At 57.0% G+C, this 24,255-nt stretch overlaps 1 protein-coding gene across 1 annotated transcript; it reads right to left on the bottom strand.

Annotated features, from left to right (window-relative positions):
- Positions 1-3,337: 3,337 nt before the first annotated feature.
- LOC128138625 (adenylate cyclase type 10-like) lies at positions 3,338-23,279 on the bottom strand. The gene is made up of 22 exons (XM_052779814.1): positions 23,178-23,279; positions 22,528-22,658; positions 21,823-21,947; positions 18,227-18,331; positions 17,067-17,105; positions 16,276-16,419; positions 15,341-15,546; positions 14,810-14,903; positions 14,404-14,492; positions 13,642-13,833; positions 13,406-13,527; positions 12,693-12,769; positions 12,200-12,389; positions 11,236-11,288; positions 9,656-9,808; positions 8,736-9,421; positions 8,122-8,208; positions 7,401-7,678; positions 6,646-6,782; positions 5,649-5,765; positions 4,359-4,613; positions 3,338-3,660 (listed from the first exon to the last, which is right to left on the bottom strand). Exons 3-22 carry the CDS (start codon positions 21,938-21,940, stop codon positions 3,338-3,340), a joined length of 3,465 nt encoding a protein of 1,154 aa, XP_052635774.1. The 5' UTR covers positions 21,941-21,947; positions 22,528-22,658; positions 23,178-23,279.
- Between the last annotated feature and the right edge of the window lie 976 nt (positions 23,280-24,255).

Here is a 24,255-nt window from a genome sequence, read left to right as displayed (position 1 = left end):
TGTTCAGCAAACCTGTGTGAAAGTTTGCAGCTTGCGGCCTCAGGCTTCAGCACATCTAGCTGCTCATGCTAAGTAAGCGAACAGCATTCTAAATCACACGACGCGAGGCGGCATCACCTCAGGGGAAGGGCGGGCGCCACCCCTCGGCAGCCTGACCACCCAGGAGGCCAATCCGAGGCAGCGTCACCTCAGGGGAGGAGACTGAGAGCCCTCCCCACCTATGTCGGCAAAGAGCGATGCGAGAAGAAGGCGGGCTCCGCCGGCGACCAGGCCTGGCTTTGGCATGGTGCACGCAGGCCTGCCCTGGGGCCCAGCAGCCCCCGACCCAGGCCTGGGCCCCCATCGCCCCTTCCACCCCTTCCCCCTCTCTCCCCCCTTCCACCCCACCGCCATGCTCTGGAACCCCCATCTCCATGGGAGCCACCGCCTCACAGACAGTTGGTATCCTGTGGCCGTGCCGCTGGACGGCAGACGTGGGCCACCGGGCTTCTCGCCGCCGTCGCTGCCGGCATCCGACCAATGGTGAGGAGGACGTGTTGGTGAGGCGGCCGGGATGGCGGTGGGGTGGACGAGGATTTGTGGGGGGTGGTGCTTGCCGTGGGGCCGCCCGCCATCACCTCAGCCACATCCTCTCCCTGCAGCCCAAGCGACCCCGCAGCAGCCTGAAGGATGGTGAGGAGGGGAAGGACGTGGCCACCATCCAGCATCTCCTCCCAGAGATGGTGAGTGGAGTAGGGGGCGATGGTGGGGCTGGGGTCTCCCCCTCAAAGGAGGGGGAGTCCCGGGGTTGATGCTCTGCCCCCTCTCTCCCCACAGCTACTGCACGTCATCTCCTTCCTGACGCTGCCTGACCTGCTGAGACTGGGCCAGACCTGCCGCTACCTCCATGAGGTGTGTGACAGTGAGGCCGCCTGGCACCACCTCTGCACCCCTCTCCTCTCTGCTGCCGCCAGCGCCCGGCCCTGCAAGAGGGCCGCCATCCTCAACTGTGAGTCCCCGCCATTGCCAAGGGAGCGGGGGCTGGTGGCACTTTGTCCCGCAGACAATGACAATGTCCCTGCTTCCCCTGCTCCAGACACCAAGGGGCTCTACCTCCAGAGCCTGGGCTGCCGCCGGCAGCGAGCGCAGATGGCCTCCATCCAGACGGCCTCCGCTGCTGCCTGTTAAGATAAGGGAGGGGGTGCCTAGGGGATCCCTGCCATTTTTTAGGGCCCATAGTTTCATTTTTAGGGTCTAAACCCTCTTTTTTTAGGGCAGAAAGCTTCTTTTTAGGCTTCAAAGCGACATTTATAGTGTCCAAAGCCTCATTTTTATTTTCCAATGTATTATTTCTTGTGTCATGGCCAAGCCCTCATTTTGGGCTCCAAAGCCTCAGTTTTGTGATCCAGACCCCTCTTTTGGAGCTCAAAACCTCATTTTTATTGTCCAAAGCCTTATTTTTAGAGTGCAGAGCTTGGATTCTAGGGTTGAAAGCCTCCTTTTTATGGTCCAAACCCTCATTTTTATGGTCAGCAGGTCCCATGCCCAGCTCCCTGCTTGCTGACACTGCAGGGCCATGGGCTTGGGAAGTGGGGGGGCACTGGGCCAGTCCCACAACAGCCATGGGGGCTGGGGTGGGGGCGGGCAGGGCGGGCAGCTGGCTGGGCTGGTGGGGGCCTGTCCCCCAGTGCTCCGTGGCATCAGGTCCAGCTCTCAGAAGTGCTGCGGTGTGCAGGACTGCTGTCTGGGCACAAGGGGCAGCTGCTGGTGTTGGGCCGGGCTCCCTGAACTGTGGAGATGCACCTGTGGAGAGAGGAGGCTGCTGAGGCCCCGCTGCAGCTACCGTGCCAGGTGGGTGTGGGGCAGTGCTGGGTGCACCATGGGGTGCGGGCACCCATCTGCATGTGGGAGCTGTGGGTACAGAGAGCTCTGTGCAGAAAACGGGGTGCCCTCGGGGGGGGGGCCCTCGGTTGGGGCTCTGCTTGCCTGCCCATGGCTCATCTGCTCTCGGCTCTGACCATCCTGACCTGCCTGCTCTGCACATGCTGGGAAGGAGCCCTGACACCAGCAGGCTGATGGGAACAAAGCTGGGCACAGCACTGCAGGGCCAAGAGAGCCTCCTGTTCGCCTTTCTCAGCGTGCCTGGCAGAGACCAGCACTCGGCTCCCCTGCCCGTCCCTGACCAGACAAGGTGACAGTCTTGGCTCTCTGTTCTGGTGCTCTCCATCCTCTCTTCAGAATATGTATCCAAAGAGATAATGTACCCATGCACAGACAACCCCTCTCACATCTATGCTGAGAACAGTGGCAGTGTTGGGGTGCAGATGGGACAGACTGACTCTCTTTCTCTAAAGCAAGGGCGAGAGCTGGGAAGGTTCCTCACCACGGTCTGAGCTGCTGGGACACCCTGGCCAAGGTGAACCTCTGGGATTTACGGCATCACCTAACAGGGTGATTTCTGCTGGGAGGTTCACTGGCAGGCAGATGTCACGATTGCAGTTCTCACTTTTTATGGCCATATCTGCCTCCGTCTGTTGCTGGGTCTGCTCTTGTCGAGGCAGGGTCACTTTTAACTAACACTTGCCACAGGAGGAAGGGGTTTCACAAAAGAGTGCCCATGAATTGAGAGGCCAGTTAAAACATCTTACAGCAGAAATCTCAGTAGAGTTTGGCTGGTAACTGACTCGGCACTCCAGAATACCCTACCTCTAAATGTTTCATGGCTAATAGCAGCCATCTAATACAGAAGTTTGGCAAAAAAACCTCCCAACAACTCACCGTTGTCTCTTCCTCCACAGACAGATCACACAACACAGTATCATCCCAAACAGCATGGAGCCCAAGACTGCCACGGCGCTGTCCCGATCCAATATCGGGGAGGGTTCTTAAACGATCCCAAGAGCGAGATTAAGACACAAACGAGGTCAGATGCCGTACAACCTTACAAGTTTTATTTCCTATAACAACTGATAATAGCGACAGGACAGGGGGAAGAAGAAAGAAAAAAGTGGCAGGCCTAAGCAAGAAGACAGGAGAGATGCAGCAAGACTAGTTACCACCACCACGAAGCCAGCAACGTCCCGTTGACTCGATCTTGGTGCAGGTGATGGGGGTCCAAGTTCCAGGTTGCAGCAGACAGACGATGATGACAAGTCCCAGTTTCAAGCGCTGATTATCAATCCCTTGCAGTTCCTTTCAGTTCCTTTTTCCAGTCCCTTGCAGTTCCTTTTTCGAGGGAGGAGTACGCAGTTTTTCCGAAGAGTTCAGCCATTCCCACAGAGACTGCTAGCTTCAGGCGGATATGGTGATTTCTTCAGGGCCTTCAGCACGTACTCCCCACAGCAACAGGATGCTGAGGCTAGCAAATGGTCAGCTGTTCTCCTGCGAGCACCAAGGCCTCCCAGCTGTGAGGGTCACCCTGCTCAGCAGGGCCCTGACTGCTCCCTCCCTCCCAGGTTCTGGTGACGGTGAAGCGGTGGAAGGCAACAAAGTCCCCTTGGCCGCAGCTCTTGCATTTGTGCGCGTGCCGCTCCAGGAAGGCGGCGCACTTGCGGTGCAAGGCGACCCACTGTCTCTCGGGCCACAGCTCGTAGGCAGCCTCCCGCGGCAGTGGGACACAGAAGACCAGCACGCCAGACTGCCGCTCCGTGGTCTTCTTGCTCGGAGAGGGTCTCTCCACACCTGCAGGGCAAAGGGCCTTTGCATCAGCCTGAGCTGGGGCCAGGGCTCAGGGCCGTCCCAGCCGGGGGCATGAAAGTCGTGCCTTGGTGAGCATCCTTAGCAGCAAACCGGTGCTACTGCACACCGAGCCTTGCAGGACAAGGCGAAAGGGCCCGCCTTGCCTTGCTGATGCTAGCACAGCCCTGGGGACACAGCGCTCAGCTGTGCTCCAGACAGGAGCTGGGGATGTTGCCGCCAGCCGAAGCAAGCCCCGGCCAGTGCTTTCTCTCCGCTCTTGGCAAGGCAGTCCCCAGCCTCCTGAGCTTCCCCTGCTGCACCACAGGGGAATCAAAGCTGAACAAAAGCCTCTCAAAGGGCCTGGGGCACTTTGGAGGGCATCTTTGATCTGGATGCCGCAGGCAACTGGGAGAGGATATCGGTGATTCCAGATGCCCTCCCGTGCCTGCGCTACGAGCAGCACTTGAAGGCAGAGGAGCAGAGGCACTTGGGACGGCTGGTGGGAACTTCCCTCCAGCGCAAAGCTAGTGTTCTTTGAGATTGACTTGTAAGATCTTTGAACAAGCCATCCCGAACCGCCATGCCTGCCTGAGCTCCACCCAGCCATTACTGGGGCAGAGGGGGGAAGTGCACCATGCCCTGGGGAGCCCCACCAGGACACAGCTGGGAGCTCCCTTGGCCTCTTTACTGCTACCACTTACCACTCCCTGCCTGCCGAGAGGTGCCTGGCCCCTTGGTAGGATCTCGGACATCTTCTGGCACCTCTGTGGTTTTCAGCCACTTAAGGATGTTGTCGCTCACCAGCATGTCCAACAAGCAATTCATCTTGTGCCTCATGCCATCAGGAAGGATGTGCGACAGCAGCTGGGTGGTAAACACTGGCCCGATGACAGCTGCAAACTTCAAAACCGTCTGCTTCAGTGGCTTTATCCGGTCCAGCTGGGCCAGCGCAATCTCTGTCAAAAAGAAGCAACACCTCTTTCTCTCTTGCCTGTTTCCCATGCTGAGGCTGGAGAGGCTGGAAAGTCTCAACACATGAAACGGGGTCGACTTTGGCCTCTTCTCCTCGGCACCGCACCTGCTGGGCAATTGCAACCCAGGGCAGGCGTCTTCAAAATGGCTCCGCACCTGTTGGAATCGCAGGCCACAAGGCCTGGGGAAGAGCGAGACGCTCAAACAAACACTCGCCCACCTGGGGTGAGGAGGGCAGGATCCAGCAGGTACATGCATCCATGATGCGCCCTACCACATCTGGAGTAGGCTTTTGCCCAACAGCGCGCACAGAAAACAGAGAACCTTCCCCACCGCAGAGGTGGACTCAGAACTCCCCACAGTGGCTCTCTTAACTTGGCCAGACAATACTATGCCTTTCGTTTGGTTTTCATTGTTTTGGGGGACAGGACGGGACGGGACAAAACAACTTAATAGCAGGAACGCTTTAGCATGACGTTTCTTCAAGGGTCATACAAATGGCTACGGCTAGAGAGGAGGGACAGTCGTTGACAGCTCCCCCATCCAGCTCCCCTGGCTATGGAGGGATTTCCGTGCCAATCCACAGAAAAAAACCAATGGATTTGGTTTGGATTAAGTGCCTTGAGAGCACCGTTAGCTGGGGAGCTTAAGAAGAGAATAGCGAGGGCAAAGCCGCGATCACAGCTGAGTCAGCGGCAAGTCAAAGACTTTTCCCAGCAAAGCATTTGTTTCTGTGAGAAAAGGGAGCCGTCCTAGTGTTGCACCAATAGCCTTTTCTCTCCTACCTGCTGCTGGAAAGCAGCCAGCAGGCTCACAGCTGGTCCACGCCCAGGAGGGGAAAATGGCTGCCCGCAACCCCAGGCCTGTTTCTGGTTGCACTGGAGCCACCTTCCCAGCAGAGCCCCCAAGCTGAGAGGGTGACTCTGCAGCACACAAACGCCCAGCCTCCCTCTAGCCAATGCCCCGCCAAGGGGCCCCAGCACAGCCGCGAGCCGGCAGAGCGGCTCTCGGTCCCTCACCTTTCAAGGTGGTGGGCAGCACCGTGTTCTCCGGGTTCACGTCTGGCCTGATGATGCAGACCCTGCCATCATTCCCCGCGCTGGAGCTCGAGGTTGCTGCGAGGGGTGAAGCCTCAACTGCAGAAGCTGGGTGGAGCAAGAGAACACGAATAAGGCAATGTGCAAAGTAACTTGCGGCTTGCAAATGTTTCAAAATTCGCCTCAGAGGGGACAAGTCCCACTTGACATGGTCCAGTGCAAGCGCAGGGACCTGCATGTGCTGAACGTGGTCATTAAGCACAGCAAAACAGTTCCCACTGCAAGCATTTCTTTGCATAGCCCTCCCGGGACAGACAGGTGTTCTGCCTTCAGACCAGCTTTCCCAAACAGCCCCTCAGTCAAAGCTTCTGGAGTGCCTAGGGGGCAACTGAATGCCCCGCGACAGAAAGCAGCAGCATTGCTGCCTTCGACAGGGCTACCTCCACAGCCAGGGAAACTGCCAGGGATCATGCAAAATGCAGCATCAGCCCTGGCTGTTCCCAAGGCCACAGCACTCCGGCTGGCATGGGGCGCTCGGTGGCATTGCCACCGTTTTCTTCCATTACCAGCACCCTTGTGGGGATTTATGGTTTTGAATTCAAGTTTCCCGGGCCCGTCCCTCGCCTCAAGCTGGGGTTTGTTCTCAAGTGAGCTGGTGTTGGGCCAGGGTAAATTCCATGCCCATTAGAACGCCTAAGAAACACCAGAAACACATGTGCTCTGGAACCATTTCCCCTGTTGTTTTAGCCCCCCAACCCCCGCCCCAAGAATTTAGGCCCCTCCAAGCCACCAGAACTCGCTAGCCCCTGCTTTGGCTGTCCCAACAGCAAGGCACGCAGGAGCCCACGCCTCCGCCAGACCACGTTCTGCACCGCTGCAAGATCTGACTCTGCCCAGACCCGCGGGGGAATGATGGGGCAAGACTGTGCTGCGGAGAATGCGCCACAGCAACTCGCTAGTCAGCAGCAAAGGTGCTTACTGATCAGGCTCTCCCAGTTGTCCTCTGCTTTTTCAGCCCGCCTCCGGGTGCGGAGCAAGAGCATGTCGTTGCAAAGAAGGCAGCCCAGCAGCTCCTTGCAGTAATACGGGATCCCCGAGCTTCTTTGGATCAGGAACCTGGACAGGAGCAGACACGGCAGTGACCACCACAAGGGGAGTAAGGTGAAACACGGTTCAGCGGCAAGTCACTTGGGCAATACAGGGTAGCCAGCATCTTTGTCACAGCTGCACCTCGCCTTTGAATGGGACAGTCCTCTGCTGGCTTAGGCTTTTGGGCCCCCCTGAAGCTCCAGCCTTCGCTGAAGTCCATGGGAAAAGAATCGTGGACAACGGCCAAAGTGCAGAGCAGCGAGCCCTGCCTTTCCTCTCCTCAGGAGCCTAGATCCTCTCTGGCAGCAGGGCAGGCCTCTGCCCCAGGGCATCTCCCCCACAGCCTGGCCACCTAGACCAAGGCCTTTTCACAGCCCAGCCACGCCTGGGCTCAGGACTCTTCCTCCCTTCCTCTCTGTGCAGCCGCGAAGGGCTGACACCTCCCACGCTCTGTGTCTCGGCAGTGGCCCACTCTCAGCTCACGCCTGCCAGGACAAGGCATAACGAGCAACCCAGCTCCTAGAGTACTCCCTAGAGTCGGTGATGCTTCTAGTGGCCCTGCGCTCCCTTTCCTGGGGGCTGATTCCCGTCCGTGGTCTGCATAGGTTCAAGCCCTCAGGAAGAGCTCCCCCGCCTCGAACTTACCTCGCTAGATCTGTGCTGTCCACTCTAAGGTTCTGGCAGACTGTCTGCACCGCAGCTGAAGGTTTCAGCTCATCCAGACGAAGATAGGTGATTTTCTGGGACGTTGTGTTGTCTGCTGCAGCTTTGCAAAAGCCCTCTGTTCTTGCGTAGCCCGGCGCTAAGCTCATGACCATGAAGTAGGAGACATTTCGGAGCAGGGGTGACATGATACTCCAGGAGGCAGGGTCGATGAAATGGGCATTGTCAATGACGAATATGCCAAATTCTCCTCCAATGGTCTGAAAAAAAGCAGGATGTTCTGAGGGCAATCCAGTGGAATCCCAAGCATCTTGCAGGGGAGGAGATTGAGCCTCTGTCTCTTGAGAGGATGCTCGGAAGTCTCTCCCCAGCCACTTCCCTGCTCAGAAGCTTACTGACTCTTAATTTCTTTGAGATTTTAAGGTCACACCTAACACCACCTGACCTGCAGAAGGAGGCAGCTTGGGCAAGGGAATGCAGAAGCCATTGCTCCTTCTCCAGGGTACACTTGACAAGAGGAAAGTTATGGGGTGTGTTTGTGGGGCTGCGGGGGGGGGGGGGGGCGTTCCTCAGGCCCTGAAGGGCGATGGCCCGGGCGTGTGGTCCTCCCACCCGCTCACACTGCTGTGGTGCAGAGCCCGCAGCCAGCAGGCTTGTTTTCCTTCTCTGACCCAGGAGGAAGAAAGGAAGGAGAAATGCTCACCTTCTCTAGCACTTTTGCCCAAGTCGAGTGCAACTCCTTTTTTCTTTCAATTCCACGCATCTCGCGAACCTTGTCCGAAACGGGAAACTGGCCAGAAAAGCAGAGTCAGGGAGGAGCATCGCTCTGGGGCTAGGCACACGAACCCACCAAGCAAGACCGCAGAGCAAACTGCCTCTGCTGGCCTCAGCACCTTACCTCTCCCCAGCACAGGTGCAAGGAGCCACAGTGGGGACTTCACCTGGAGCCTAAAGCAGAGGCCCTCTGCTGAGGGTCGCTGGCAGAGCTGGGGCTTGGGGGTGGGCTGAAGAGCTGGTTCTCTGCCTGTAGGACGCTTGGGCTGGCTGGAGCAGACCACTCGCCCAGCACCAGCCTCTCTCCAATGCCACTTCCAAGGTGCTGAACAGGGCACCGGGCACCGCCAGACGCAGCGTGGGACATGAACTCACCCCAGAAAGGGAGCCCCCCAGGGCCCAGGAATGGGAAACCTGTGCTATGACCCCCACGATTCCCACCCCTGAGCTAAGGCACTCCCAGCAGTGCGCCCCCACAACATCAGACCCAGAAAAGCTCACGAGAAGGCCTTCTCCAGGGCCAGAGAGGCCTCTTGCTCTCACCTCGACAAGGAAAATGTCATTGAGGAGGCAAAAGCTGCTCTCTTCAATTGTCCCTCGGAGCTCTGTCTGCAGCGTGTGCTGCCTGGCACCGCACTGTTCACAGTCCTGGAGGCCCAGGGCCCTGGCCATCAGCGTACGGATGGCACAGAAGGACTGCTTCATGTTGACCTCTAGCAGTTCCATGGCAACTACCCTGCCGTGCAAAAGCAAAGGGGACTGAGATCCCCAACAGCCCAAGCCTTCTAAGACAAAAGGGGTGCAGATGCCCTTGGGGGGGGGGGGCTTGTCAGCCACTCGTCTCAAAGTGCTTCCCAGAGGAGGCCAAGCTTTTCGCTCCTCATACGAGAAAGGGCACAGAGGGGCAGTTGCTGCCAAGCCACCGGGAGAGCCGGGTCCAGACTCTTGTGTCTCCCCAGCGCCGGCCCAGGTCTCGCTACGTCCCCCTGCAGAGGAACTCATGGGGCTAAGGGGCAAGGATGGAGCAAGTGGCGGCTTTGCCTTTGGGCTCCAGGCCTTAGCAGCCTGCTTCCCAGACCACAGGAAGGCTTTTCTGCCCCAGTGCTCCTTCTGGGAAACAGGCAGAGGGCAAGCAGGGCTTCCGAGACAGGCCACCCTGCTGTCTGTTGGGTCTGGAGTCAGATGAAAAGCATTGGGCTTGGGCTCGGGCTCTTTCTTTCTCTCTGTGCCTGGCCCAGAAGTGAAGGAGGAAAGGGCATGGCTCAAGAAGCCACCTCCAGCTCCCCAGAGATGTAGAGGCGGGAGCAGAGCATGCAGGTGCTCCTAGGGAGTGTCTCCAGGAGGCTTTCTCGAGAGGCTGCAGTCCAAGGGCCAGGCGCACCGGCAGAGGGGACGGAATGTTCTATGGCTGCCAGGTGATGGGCAGGGGCAGCGTCCCAAAGCTAGAGGTCAAAAACCTGTACCTGTGGCCAGCAGCCTGGCCGAAATAGGCCAGTTCGGTAAGTAAGTGGCTCTTTCCGGAGCCCATCGTCCCTCAAATGCCAGGATGTGCCTTTGTCCTAAGTCCTCGTAGGCTTTCAAGCAGCTGCCAAAGAGGTCAATCTCCTTCTCCCGACCTGTGAAGACAAACAAGAAAACCAGCTGCTGGGTGTGCTGAAAAGCAGAGAGATGTCACTTTGGCTGGCACCCTCCACTGCAGTTCCCTGTCCCGCCACCACTTCCACCAGCCTGCCTACAGCCAGACCTCCTTCCTGCCCTCTCATCCCAGCTTTTTTACCTCTGCCTTCCTCAGAGCGGGAGGGGGCCCGCCTGCCCCACAGCGCAGCTCCTATGCCTTCTTCCCCGTCCCACCACCCTCTGCCCTCCCACAGGCACAGAGGTTCAGCTGGCCCCATGCAACTCCCCGCAGTGATCCAGCACAAGACTGGAAGAGATGATGCGAGTTGCTGCAGCATCTCCTTGCTGTAGCATGAGCCACAGGGCACTTCCTGGTAGCCGAGGCAGCATCTTCAGTGTCTTTTGGCTGGGCTAGAGTGAATTTTCTTCAGTGATAGCTCCTACAGTGCTATGGTTTGGATTTGTGACCAGACACGGGTGTTGCTAACACAACGCTGTTTCGGTTATTGCTGAAGAGTGCTTGCACAGCGTCAAGGCCTTTACCATTTCTGATGCCGCCCCGCCAGCGAGCAGGCTGGGGCACACAAGAAGCTGGGAGGGGGCACAGCCACGACAGCTGACCCCAACTGCCCAAAGCCCTATTCCATACCATATGATGCGGTGCTTGGCAAGAAGAGCTAGGGGAAAGAGGGAGGAAGGGGGGACGTTTGGAGTTACGGCGTTTGTCTTCCCAAGTCACCGTTACGCATGATGCAGCCCCGCTTTCCTGGAAATGGCTAGACACCTGCCTGCCAATGGGAAGCAGGGAACGAATGCCTGATTCGACCTTGCATGCTTGCACAGCTTTTGCTTTACCTATTAAGCTGTGTGTGTCTCAGCCCAGCACTGTTCTCACTTTTACCCTTCTGATTCTCTTCCCCATCCCACTGGGGGCAGCGAGTGGCTCTGTGGGGCTGAGCTGCCTCCCGGGGTTAACCTGTAACAGGGCCCAAAACCTCCAGCAAGACACCGCGTGATTAAAGGCACCCCGTGTGTCCTGACGTTTCCATGTCTACACCCAGATGATGCCAAGAAAGGATCTCTGAGGAGTACAAGGGGGAGAACCCACCACCGGAACTCTCCGTCAGTCTGGCAGAAGGCAATCTCTTTCCTGATCCCAAAGACATAGCCCCCAGGTGTGAGCAGCTCCGTAGCTGAAAGGTACCTTCGTACCAGGTCTGGAGCACGGCAAGGCAGCACCAGGCGCCTCACCCTGCTTTCCACCCCAAAGAGATCAACCAAGTAGGGGCCAAGAGAGGCCGCACTTCCTTAGGGCCGCTGCAGGCAACACCATCCCCGGCAAAAGCTTCTCCCTTCCCAGCATGGCACTAGAAGTTACTGAGGGGAAGAAACTGGGCTTCAGAAGAGCAAGGCATTCTCCACCTACCCAGTAAGGGGGCGTACTCTGACCTCTTCTTGGCAAGACCCATGCCAAATATGCTAGAAGCAGGGGAAAAGAAAACACAAGTCAATTAGCTGGTGAGAAGCCAGGGGACACAGAGAAGCAGCCTGGCGTAGAGGGGCAGGATGTGCTCCTCGTGCACCTGCTTTTCTTGCGAGCAGCATGTTTTCCCCTGTATGCACCCCCACCCATAGTTCAAGCTGCACGCTAGGACAGCTTCAAGCATAAAGAAGCCCAACGGCCATGGCAGGACAGGAGAACGTATCAAGAGTCCACCACCAGAGGCCAAACCAAGAGACATCGGAGACATGTGAAAGGAGCCAGGGCGTGCTGTTGGCTAGCACACGCTGGCAAAGAGAAACAAGTGTCTTGGAAAGGAGGACTTGTGTCACTGAACGGGTTGGGATGCCAAGCACCTTAGCACCTTTGGCTCAAGTCCTCCTGTAGTTTCCAAGAGATGGCAATGTTAACATTCAAACCGTCATCCAAAGAGAAGGTCAAATCCTGGCCCAGAGGAAGAGCTGACATTTCAGCAGGAAGACATGAGGAAGAGTGTCCCCATGGTCCACATTTCCCCATGGGAACCAGGCTGGCCCAAAGCTTCCTGCTCGGAAGCAGCCGGGACAAAAACCTCCTTGGGTCAGCATTACCAGGGCACGTGGTGGAGCAAGCACAGTTGAAAGCCATTTGGACAGAGCCTGCAAGGCCAGGTTGTGTCTGCCAAGACAGGCAAACCTTCCCCATCCCTGTGGCTTCGCTCCCGCTCTCTTAGCAGCAGGAGACAGCAGGGGAGAGAGGCAAAAAGCCTCCCGCGCCAGGGCTTCTCACCGTCTCAGCCACAGGCAAGGGAGACCAGCTTGGTCTCTCTCTGCCTAATTCCTCTTTGCTGGCCAAGGCTGCACCCTTGATGCCACAATCCCCTCATCCAGCCCTCTCAGAGGTCACTCACCTCTTCTTGGTGATCCCCACATATTGATAGACAGTGCCAGGATGACTGAGGCCTTTCATCTTTCTCTCCGGCAGCTCCTTGAAGTAGTAAGGGGGCAGCCGAGAGGAGGCGTAGGTCACTGCATCACAGGACACCAGCCCAGGGTAGTGCACCATCATCCGGGCTGCCAAATTCACCTTCTGGCCAATGACTGCCAGAGAGAGAGAGAGCGCGCGTGCGTTGACATCTCCGTGCGACCAGCCCCGTGGCGCCCTTCCAGGCCAATGGCTGCCTCACCTCCAGCACAGGCCAACCCCACAGCGGAATCAGCAGAACCCAGGGGAACAAACGGCCACAGAGCCCATTCTCCTGCCATGGGCCAGGACCTGCACTGCCTGGGCCGCTCCTGACCGGCTGCTGGGAAAGCCCTCTCCCAGCCCGCCTTCCTCTTCCAGAGTCCTATGCTTAAGCAGGCCCATGCCAGCCTCCCGCGCCTCAGACGCACGCCTCCTACCTGTGTATTCATGCCTCAGAGGGTGGCCGGTGACTCCGCAGAACACCGTCCCACTGGTAACTGCAACAGACACCGCCCTGGCACACAGGGAAACAGCGCAGCTTCAGCAGCGCCCCAGGCGCAGTCCTGCCCGCCCAGATTCATCCCTTCCCGCACCTCCCCTCGGCGCTAGCCTGGGCCACCCGCCATCCTGTCTGGCCAGCGTGGGTCTTGGGGACGTGGAGAGCTCAGGGGCGCAACATACCCACGTTGCAAGGGACAAAGGACGGGGTAGAAGGCACGTGGGAAGTTTTGGACGCTTCCCCTGAGGCCACATTCCCTGAGCTGCAACCTGCAGAAGGCCACAGCCCTCTCGTGAGCAAAGAGGGAGGGAAGAAGGCACCCATGATGTCACTGCCTGCGATGGCAGCAACCTGAGATCAGGCGGCTGGACCCCATCCCGTTCGTGGGCCAGTTGCCCAGAAGGGCCTGCCTCTGGCACCAAGGAGCCTCTCGCCCTTGCAAGGGCTCGTTCCAGCACGGTGGCTAGCAGGGTGTGCTTGGAGGGACTCCGCCTGGCTGCCAAGGGCTAAGTCCGGGGCTCGCCTGCCACCTCCCAGGGCACTGGCCTCCTTCCTGCCAGGGACGAGGCAGAGCAAGCTAGAAGACACGTCTCTTTCTGGGAAGCCCCCTTGCGCCATCCCAGGCAGCATGCACCCCCACCACACGCTCACTCTGTTTCCATGAGCATCATGGAGCAGGAATTGAAGATCTGACTAGCACTCTGCAAGGCGTGAATGCTCTCGTAGGGCAGCTTTTCTCCGCCGAGGCCAAACACACAGAGGAACACGCAGCCCTGCCAAGGACAGATGCAGCACATCTTGCTACAGTGCCTAAGAGGGAGCCTCTCCCTCTTGCTCACCGCCCACCCTCTCAGGGTGGGGGGAAGCGATTGCTCCCACACACTTACTTTATCAAACAGGACGATTTTGTTGATTTTGCCTTTGTGAGGACAGAGGATTTCCAGCATCATCCTGCTGGCATCGTGGACGGCGGTGTGGATGGCCACTGTGTTGATACCTGCAGTCAACTGCAGTTGGACGAAGAGGCTGGTGACTGGCCGTAGCTCAGAGAAGAGTTCCAGCGGCACTCTGTCATCAAGCTGGAAGACAAGAGCACGATGGCTTCACCAGCCTGCTCTCCCGGGGGCTTACTCCCCATACCAGATACCGAGGGAGAGCAGGCATACTGGCAATAGCAGGTACTACCCGAGGAAGGGCTAAATCCTCCTCTCGGTGCAAATGGCGGGCAGGCTGCCCAGCCTGTGGCAGGCAGATACCGAATCGTTAACGCAAATGACAAAGGAGAGAAAGTTGCTCCGGTAACACCCCATCCTGGGACAAGTATGGACATGAGGGGCGACCCGCAGGGATGCTCTGGGGACTTCAGTGCAACCTCCCCTTTATCCCACTGTCACGACCGCAGCACATCCAGAACCATACCCACAGAAAAGACAGACAGACAGAAGTCTGCCTCCCACCACCCATATCTCTCTGAGAACAACACACGCAATGGTGCAGCACCAGTGCCCCCTGGCTCAGTTTCCCCGCGTTGTCTTCTCAGGGTGCGTTTTCTTCTGTTTGTCTGTTCTCGTGAGAACTCCATCTCTGCAATGCACCACTTCTTCTGCCCTCCAAAAATGCAGCCCCCAGCAGTGGTGGCCTGGACGTACCTTCCTGAGAGCAGCTTCTGATATGTACTTGCTAAGCATGTCGTGCGCATTAGGACCGCTGGGCAGGGGAAGAGCGGGCCTCATGGCACCTGAGGAGAGAAAAAGCAGGTGGTTGCTGGGAGGATGGGACTACGAGGTGTTGGAAAGCAGGGGCTGGCACTGGAAACGGGGGAGAAAGAGTCTTCTGCGTTTGCTCATGTTGCCACCTCCAGATGCTCACGGCAGTGCTGTCCCCTGGAGGGAGAAGGCAGCAGCAGCCACTGCCCCAGCTGATGCACACAAGGGCCAAAAGCATGAGTGCTAACCGAAAGGAGGAAGAGGGCGGGGGTGGTTCCTCTCTGGCCCCTGAAGCAGCCAGGCCCCACCTTTCCAGGCAATCTGCGAACAAGGTGAAGTTGGCACTCACCTTCCCCTTCCAAGCGGCGGCTCCTTGGGTGTTGCACAAGCTTGCGTAAAGCGTCTTGGCATTCTGACCAAGACATCCGATCCATGCCTGTAACCTGAAGACACACGGCGTGAAGGCACTGCCACTGGCCTCCCCAGGAGTCCCAGGGGACAAAGCCCGCCCTCCACCGTCACTGCCCAGAAAAGGGGAGAACAAGCCCACCTGGCTGGATGGGACAGCAGTGCTTCCTCAGAAGCACCGGAGCTGGGCAGGCATCATCCAAGCATCCCCCAGCTGTCAACCACAGCGCCATGACCCACAGAGGATATTGCTGGTGGGGCCAAAACCCTCCCAGTGCCTCCCGACCCCTCAAACCAAGCAAGCCCAGCCCACTGTTACCCCTGAGATGGAAGGACAAGAGCTTCAGCTGCCTACCCACTTCCACAGCTCCAACTCTCTCCACATCCAGCTCCTCAGCCTTCTGACACCTCCCTCCTTCATGTCCAGGTCTGGGTCCTCAAAATGGCTCTACAGGCCATCCCATCCACCTACCTTCACAGCTCTTTTGCCTGCAGGGCGCCTGGTCCTGAGCCGGTGCTGCTCACAGAGCTCCCAGGAGGTGGCCGAGAGGATTACTTCACCTGCGTTCGCAAGCTCTTCGGCCTCACGAACTTCATCCAGGGCCTGGCCACAGATCAAGAAGTACTGCCGCCTCCTGTCTCCGACTAGCAGGAGGTCCATGGGCCCTGCAGAGATCCCTGGTGAGAGAGAGAGGGAGAAGCAGCACTGACACAGGGAAGATTTGGAGCTCTACAGCCCCCAGCATCTCAGCTGTTCAGAACCTAATCTGAAGCCCAGTGGGGAGGGCATTATGGAAGGGGAGGGCATCCTCCATCCTCCATCCTCCTCAGGGGCATACTGACACAGGTCCCTGAAACGGGTGTCTAGAAATAGACAGTGTGTTGAGAGTGCCGGGTGTCTTAGCCAGCTGCCTGCCCAGAAGCCCAGCAGCCTGCCCAGAAGCCCAGCAAACCAGGCGGGCTTGATCACTGCCTGCTCCACCAACATGCAGGCAGGTTGTAGCTGTCTGCTTGAGAACACACGACAGCCTGCCAAAGCCCTTCCCAGAGCCATGTGCAAAGCAGCTCCCCTTTGCTCTTTGTGAGAGGCAGGGGAGAATCCAGCAGGGCAAAGGATGCAGAGCTGCCCCCACCTGAAAAAATGGAAAGATAACTACCTCCCACAGACATCTGTGCTAAATCAGACATTCAAGGACCCTCATACTTGATCTGACGCCCGCTTTGCCTTTAAGCTTCCTCTGCAGTTGCAAACGCACGCAAACCCAGCAGGCCTGGTCTCCCATCCCCACCCAGACTACAGCTGGCCCCTTAAATGCTCACAGGAGATGCTTTCCTTTGGCACTAGCCCCAGTACGGATCCCCCCATTCCCTGCCAGCGAGAAGCACCCCGTGCCACAGCGCCCGTACCTATCTTCAGTCGGACCTTCTGACCCACGCGCGTGTCACGATTCCCATACTTCCTCTGGATCTGCCGGCTACATTGCAGCACCAGGCTGATGGTCTTAGCCAGCTCCCGGGGTGGTGCTCTCCACAGCACCAGCACAGCATCCCCTGGGGAAAGTGAGGGAAAGGTAAAGGCTCTGCTGAGACCTGACTCTCCCCGACCTACGCTCAGCGGCAGGGACAGCAGAAACTGGCCGACGTGCTGAGGAAGATGGGCCTGTGGGAGGGCATCGTCCTGGAGGGCCAAACCCTGGGCACCGGCACACCGCTCCTCTCCCGGGCCAGCCTCAGCGGCCGACAGCCGGCAGCGGTGGCACCCCCTGCCCCGAGCGCTCCTCTGCAGCTGCAGCACACCAGGGCCACCTCCTCCCCTCGCAGCCTGGCAGCCCGAGCTCCGCCATCACCAGGGCCTCCCTGCCCCTCACCACCACCCCGACACACACCTTTGGCTGTGCTTTCTAGGGGGTCTCCTCCTCTCAGTGCTTCCTTGCCCCCACCCCCAGCCCAGGGTCCTACCAGCAGGGGCAGAATGAGGGAGACCACAGCCCTTGCCAAAGCCAAACCGGAGGCAGGCAGGCCCAGGGAGAAAGCGAAGCCTGGAGAAAGGGCACTGCACGGGGGGTGCGTGAGTGGCCAGGAAGCTGGCTCAAGGTGCTGCACAGAGCCTCTTGAGAAGGAGAGCACAGCAAACGGCCGCCACAACGCTTAAATGCCGCAGGTCAGCACACGTGGGCATCGTCGTCCTGCGTACATACCAGCAAACTTAAAGATGTCTCCTCCAAAAATCAGCATCTCTGCGGACAGAGAGAAGGAAAGGAAGAGCCATGTGGGCACCTTCTTCCAGAAGCCACAGAGCAAGCCCCTCTACCCCGAGAGGAGCACCCAGGTGAGGGTGCACCGTGGGGCACAGCTCAGGAAAGCACCGCTCTGGCCTGCCTCCCAGGCTCACAGGGGCCACAGCCCTGGTATGTGCACAGCAGGCAGGGAGGCAGGGCTGCGAGCTGCCACCAGATCTCAGAAAGGTGGAGGCTGGAAGGGACCTCTGGGGTCCATCTGGTCCAACCCTGCTGCTCAAGCAGGGCTGCACAGAGCCAGCTGCCCAGGACGGTGGCTAGATCATTTTTTCATAGCTCTAAGGAGGGAGACTCCACAAGCTGCCTGGGCAACCTCTGCCAGCGCTCAGTCACCCTCACACTCAAAAAGTCTTTCCTGACATACAGAGGGAACGGCCTGTGTTTCAGTGCATGCCTGGGGCATGGCCTCTGCTCCTCACACTGGGCAGCACTGGAAAGAGCCTGGCTCTGTCCTCATTGCACCCTCCCTTCAGGTTTTAGACACATTACTAAGATCACCCCCCAAGCCTTCTCTTCTCTAGGCTAAACAGTCCCGGCTCTCTCAGCTTTTCCTCATAGGAGAGATGCTCCAGACCCTTCATCATTTTTGAGGACTCTCTTGCTTTGCTCTACAGGTGCTGCCAAAGAGGTGGCCACAATGTGCTCACGGTCAGCTTAGAAGGGTCAAGATGTCCCCCGTGAAAAGGGGCTCGTGAGGGTGTCACAGACACACACACACACAGAGACACACACACGTATATCAGCGCCAGCATCCTCAGGTCACTCGCACGCTGGCACTTGCTGGATGCCCCCAGCCTGCTCTGGGCACTAATGCATCACCGAGCCGGGTGTTCATGCCAGAAGCACAGAGGAAGCTGCTGAGAAAGCGGGTGCCTCCTCGGCCACAGTGGGGAGCAGAAAGGACCTGTGCCGGTCTTGATTCACCAGGACACCCTGGCTGCTCTTGCTGTTCCTGCAGCCCTTGCAAGGAGACAGGACCAGGCTGCCCAGCATGTCTACCTCCACCCTCCATGAGCAGCCTCACGGCCCGCTGCCAGACAGTCCCGCGGCACGGCTCTTACCCTCCAAAATGTCACACAGGTAGTCATTGAGGGTTTGCGCCAGCTCATCAGTGCCTCTGTCTGGGCCGCTCCTCTGGATGAATTTCTCTGTCAAAGCAGTGAAACCTCTAACAGGGACACCCAGAAGTCAGGAAATGCCCACGTGGGCCAAAGGACCCGGCAGCCAGTTCCATGCTGCCCGGCCCGAGAACCTGTAGGTCACACCTTCCCACGCGCTGGCTCAGTGCTGGCGGTGGCAGCGGTTGACCGCCCAACATAACCTGTCCCCCTCTCTTTGGGCATCCCAGCAGAAGACCTCAGCAGTGACAAGATGGCCACTCTGTCTGAGGTGCCGGGGCAGGGCTCCAAAGGGCCTAGTGTGTCCCAAAAAGGCTCGTGTCCGTGGTTGCTCCTCCCTGCTCCCCCCACCTGAAATATCCGCAAAGAGCAGCACTCCGTGGACAGTCTGAATGGGGTTGTCACTCCTGAGACAGTCCTCAACAATGAGACTGGGGAGGAAAGCTGCTGCTTTCTCCAGCTGTGAGTGGTAATGGTTCCTCTCCCAGGCAGAAGCCATCATCAGCGCCCTGTGGCACACGGGGTACCTCAGGAGAAGATGGCCGTGCCCAGCTGGGAGGACGAGGACCTCACCACACAGTGCGACTTGCACAGTGAGCCCGGGGCCTCTGTGCGGGACAACTGGCCCTCCGCCCTCACGGTGGTGGTCACAATCACCCGGCAGTGACCTCCTCCGTAGGTCATCACTTACTTACCCATCCTCTGTCCTCAAGCAACACAATCAGCTAGCAGCGACATCCTCTGTATGTCATCGCCTGCTGAGCAGCTACCGCCGTGGTCCAGTCTCCCTCCTTGACGCTGAGCCGCTGACTCGGAGGCAGCCAGCGCCACCCCACTTCTTGGAGGACAGTGCCGAAGGGAGGCTTGCGCAGCGACCCGTTGCTGAATTTGCAGCGACCTAACTAAGGCCTTGCACCCTAAGAAAGGGTCTTTGGAGGCTCCAAATGAGGCTTCGTACCCTAAATGAGGAGTTTGGCCCCTAAGATGAGGCTTCGGGCCCTCCAGATGAGCATTTGGACCCTCCAAATTGCAGACTGGATCCTAAAAAGGAGGCTTTGGAAGCTAAAAAATGAGGGTTGGGGCCCGAAAATGAGCCTTCGCACACTGTAAATAAGGCTTTGGCCTCTACAACGGAGCCTTTGGCCCTTCCAAATCAGGCTTTGGGCCTTCAGAATGATGCTCTGGGCCCTCAAAAAGTCTTTGCACCTGAAGAGTGGGGCTTGGAACTGATGAATGAGGCTTGGACCCTAAAAATGAGGCTTTGGACCATAAGAAGGAGGTTTTCAACCCTGGAATCGAAGTTTTGGACTCTAAAACTGAGGCTTTGGGCCCTAAAAGAGGGGTTTGGAGCCTAAAAATGCAGGCTTGGAAACGCAGGATGCAGCTTGGACCCTCAAAGCAACTGGCTGGATCCCAAAGGCTTTGGAGCTTGAAAAAGCAGTTTTGGAAAGCCTAAAAAGGCTGCTTTGGGCTCTAAAAAGGAGACTTTGCCAACTGCAGCAGAGCCTCTGGACCATCAAAATGAGTCTTTGGAGTCTAAATATAGACTTTGGACCCTAATGTGAGGCTTTTATCCCTAAAAGCGAGGCTTTGGGCCATAAAAATGTGGGTTTGCGCCCTAAAAGTGAGGCTTTGGATCCCAAGATGATGGTTTGGAGCTTAAAACTGAGTCTTTGGGCCCTGAAAAAGAGAATATGGGCTCTGTAATTGGTTTTGGACCTTACAACTGATACTGGGGGTGCTAGAAATGAGGGGTTGTACCCTAAAGTTGCAGGTTTGAGCACTTTTGTGAGGCTTTGGGCCTCAAAATTAAGGTTTGGTTCCTAAAAAATACTCTTCAGACCTGAAAATGAAGCTCTGGGCCCTGAAAATTTCAACCATAAAAATGAGGGATCCTAAAAATGCATATTCAGACCCTCCAAATGGGCCTCTGGAAGCAAACAATGAGTTATTAGACCCTCAAAATGAGGCTTTGGAATCTACATATGAGGGTCTGGGCCCTAAAAATGAGGCTTGGGGCTCTAAAAGTGGGGGTTGTACTGTAAAAGGGGGGGTTGGACCTTAAAAATGGGTATTTGGACCCTTGAAATGTGGCTTCAGGACCCTAACGATAAAGGGCTGGATTGTAAAAATGATTCTTTGGACCTTGAAAATGAGGCATTGGGCCCTGAAAATCAGGTTCGGACCCTCAAAATTTGAGTTTAGAGACAAGGTTGTGGACCCCGAAATGAGGCTCTGGAGCTTCTAAATAAAGCTTTGGACCATCAAAATGAGGATTTCTTAACAAAAATAAGAGTTGGGACCCTAAAATGAGTATTTGGACACTCAAAATGAGGCTTTGGGACTTAAAAATGTGTATTTGGGCCTTATAAACGAAGCTTTGAACTCTACAAAGTGGCTTTCAGTCCTAAAAATGAAGGTTTGAAACCTAAAAATGAGGCATACTACCCTAAAAGAGAGATTAAAACCCTAAAAATAAGTCCCTGGGCCCAAAAAGTGAGGCTTTGGACCATAAGAAGGAGCTTTTCAACCCTAGAATCAAAGTTTTGGACTCTAAAACTGAGGCTTTGGGCCCTAAAAGAGGGGTTTGGAGCCTAAAAATGCGGGCTTGGAAACTCAGGATGCAGCTTGGACCCTCAAAGCAACGGGCTGGATCCTAAAAGTGATGCTGCTCTATAAAAATGAGATACCTGCTCCTGTGCATGTGGCACCCCTGGTCCTGGTCCTGGCCCTGCTCCCTCCCTTGCCCCAGCTGCCCCTGGCCCACCTCTCACCTGTTTCTCCTGAGGCCGCTCAGCCTCTGCCCTCTCTGGCAGAGGAATTTGGCCACAGGTGACATCACAAGCATCTGCACAAGCCAGGCTCCTGGGCCTGCCCTGTCGGCAGTGACATAAACACCACCACAAGATCCTAAAAATGAAACTGTGGCTTCTTAAAAAAAGGCCATGGGTAATGAAAGGCAGGTTTGGACCCTCCAAATGAGGATTTCAGCCCTCAAAAGCAGGCTTTGTCACTGCAAAGAATGGGGGAGATGCTACAAATACGCTTTGGACCCTGACAACAAGGTGAACCTATTGGTTCCTCTGTGGCCCCCCGAAATGAAGCTTTGATGCCAAATACAGGGCTTTGAGCACTACATTTGAGGCTCAGAGCTGTGAAAGACGGGTTTGGACTCTCTGAATGAGGGTCAAGGCCTTAAGAATGGGACTTTGCTCCCTAGAAATGGTGCTTTAGAAATGAAAATGAGGCTTTGAACCCTGAAATGAGGTTTGGGGCCCTCAAATGATGCTTTGGTACCAAAACCTAAGGCTTTGCACCCTAAAAATGGGTCTTTGGATGCTCAAAATGAGGCTTTGGGCCCTTAAAATTGCAGACCGAATCCTAAAAATGAGCCTATGGTCCATGAAAAGGAGGATTTTGTCCCTAAAAAAGAGGCTTTGGAAGCTAAAAATGAGGCTTTGGGCCTGAAATGAAGCCTTTGGACTCTCCAAACAGGGCTTGGCACCTTCATAATCAGACTTGAAGAAATCGTTACTCACCGGATTTAGTCCTCATCACGACCATCACTCTTCTTAGCAACAGAGGGGAAAGCTCTGGATGACAAAGGATATCAGGATGCGCTCCAGAAAGAAAAGACCAGTGCAAGAAGATCCCCATCACCTAACTGCAAAGGAATAATTCTAGCTCAGTGAAATGGGTACCCAAAATGAAACACACGGAACAGCATCCATCATTGAAACTCTTTCAGTGTCAGTTTTAACTGCTGCAGATCTGCAGGCAGACAAACTTACTGTCACTGTCACAGGGCCCCAAAAGGAGTACTAATTAGCAAACAGAAACTCTACCCATAGCCCATATCTATCTAGCCTTTCAAGGTAAAACAGCTCAGCCTACAGCTCTGAAGATATAGACCAGTCCACACTTACATCCTGGGTCTACCTGCTCCATGATCTGTCTAGAAACTGAAATCACAATCACCTTTGAAAGAGGAGGGAACCTGGGGGGAAGGGGGTTGAAAGGAAGACATTGGTGGAAAAAAGGAAAAGCGTGGGCACGCAATTCAAAATGGAAGGAGCCAAGTTATCCCAAAGACCAGCTCAGGCCGACTCGCTTTTGCTGGCAAAAAGCTGTGCAGCTTGGAGGAAAAAAAGCAGACTTTGGTGCTGGGATGCACACAAATGTCTGAGTTCAGATCTGAAACAGCAGAAAAACCTTGTCAGGGCTCCTTTCCACCGTCCTCCTACCTGGGTGCATGCTGCAACCTCCTTGTTTCCCTGAAGTCCTCCCAGACTAACAGGGACGTGGCATCTGTCCAGTCCACATGCCATGACGAAGAAACAGTTCTAATCGTGGAGCGGGTAGCAGATAACTGCATCTGCAGAAGCAAAGGGGCAGCCACGCCTCAGCTTCCGAGATGCCCAAAGCTGCCCCAGGAGCCCTCGGTGCCCCAGCATTTGCTTGGCCCTGAAGCCCCAGGCACAGAAGGGAAGGACAGTGGTCAGCCCCTGTGGGGAGAGGGACGGGGCTCCGTCCTTCCTTCTGGCCGCAGGAGGATGCCCTGGGCCACCCCAGGACAGGGTGTCTCTCCTCCTCAGCCCCAGGGGAAGGCGAGGCCTGAGGAAGGCCCCGGGTGCTGGGCTCAGCACGGGCGGCGTGACCGGGGCCAGAGCCCTGTCTCCTGCCGGGTGCCGGCCTGGCCGAGGCCAGCGGCTCCCGTCACGCAGCTCCTCCCGCCCGGGGCTGTGGCTGGAGCCCAGACAGAGCCGCCTTTTGGGGAAGACTTGTCGATCCAGAGCGAATCCAGAGCAGATCCCCTCCTGTCCTCTCATGTCCCCTCCCTGAGGGGGCCCAGACCCCACGAGCAGACCGAGGGAGGGCAGACCTGCGCACACACCTTGCGCTGCTGAGAGAACAGCTCCAGGTGAAATGGCCCCTCTTGCAGGCCGTCTCTCCGCAGGCCCAGTGTCCCGGCTGGCTGAGGAGCAGCTGCCCTGGCGGGGGGCAGCTGGCGCAGGGCAGCTCTGTGAGGAGAGGCCCGGGCTGCCCCGCCCGCCCGGCAACAGCTGCGCCATTGGCCACGGCTGAGCCAATCAGCGGAGCCGGTGTTGGCCTGTCAGTCACTGCCGACCTGGGGCGGGGCCGGAGGGGGCAGAGGCGGAGTGACCTGAGGAGAAATGGGGGAGAGACGGGGTGGGGCAGCCGGGGCAAGGGGGGGACCAGGGCCAAGGCCAAGGCCAAGGCCAGGCCCAGGGCAGGGGCAGGGGCAGGGGCAGGGGCAGTTCCAGTTCCAGTGGCAGGGGCAGGGGCAGTTCCAGTGGCAGGGGCAGTTGCAGGGGCAGGGGCAGGTGGTCTCGCAGTGTGGACGGGCCCGGGGGAGACCTGGAGACCTCATCACCCGTGGGCCCTGCCGTGGCCCAGCTCACCAGCCCTGGGCCCGAGTGCGCAGCCCCAGGAACAACCCCAGCACCAGGGTCAGAGCAGCTCCTGCTGCTGCCCCGAGGGTCGCCAGCCCTGAGCCAGTGTGCAGGTATCTGAGCTGGGATGAGGTGGAAGTGGCGCGCGCAACAAACTTTACAACTCGGAGAGTGAGTTCTAAAGCAGGCGTGTTTATTTCAGCGCTGGGTACACGGGGGATCGCTCCACCTATCGTGCACACCGTAAAGCTCGTTAGTGAAGTTTAAATACATGTGTGATATAAATATTCATCATATTTCCAGGAAACCTTATTCATTACATTTCCGAGAAATAATTAACATATGCAAATGCCCTTGGCGCAGTCGCAGTTGTTGCCTTGGGTGGTCGTCGGGTGTTCTTCGGGGGTCTTACCATCCTCTTCCTTGCTTAAGCGTTCTTTACCCTTTTCAATATTTTGATATTAAACTTCTGTTTTTCCTTTGTTCTTCTTGTATCTTTCATGCCAAGTAATCTTTGACCTCCAAAAGTGCTGTTCTCATGCCAACAAACCACCCCTT

Source organism: Harpia harpyja, unplaced genomic scaffold (assembly GCF_026419915.1).
Source record: "Harpia harpyja isolate bHarHar1 unplaced genomic scaffold, bHarHar1 primary haplotype scaffold_75, whole genome shotgun sequence".
Taxonomy (NCBI): Eukaryota; Metazoa; Chordata; class Aves; order Accipitriformes; family Accipitridae; genus Harpia; species Harpia harpyja.
The sequence above is the reverse complement of the archived record's forward strand: the minus strand, read 5'-3'. Positions and strand labels throughout refer to the sequence as shown.

What these genes read in the sequence shown, in the direction of transcription:
- LOC128138625 (XM_052779814.1), bottom strand. Translation starts at nt 21,940, where the DNA reads ATGGGGATCTTCTTGCACTGGTCTTTTCTTTCTGGAGCGCATCCTGAT. An exon ending in CGTGATGAGGACTAAATCCG is followed by an intron (nt 18,332 to 21,822) that starts GTGAGTAACGAT and finishes TCCCTGTTAGAG; the next exon opens with GTTTCACTGCTTTGACAGAG. An exon ending in AGAGTACGCCCCCTTACTGG is followed by an intron (nt 9,809 to 11,235) that starts GTAGGTGGAGAA and finishes TTGTCTTCACAG; the next exon opens with GTCGGGAGAAGGAGATTGAC.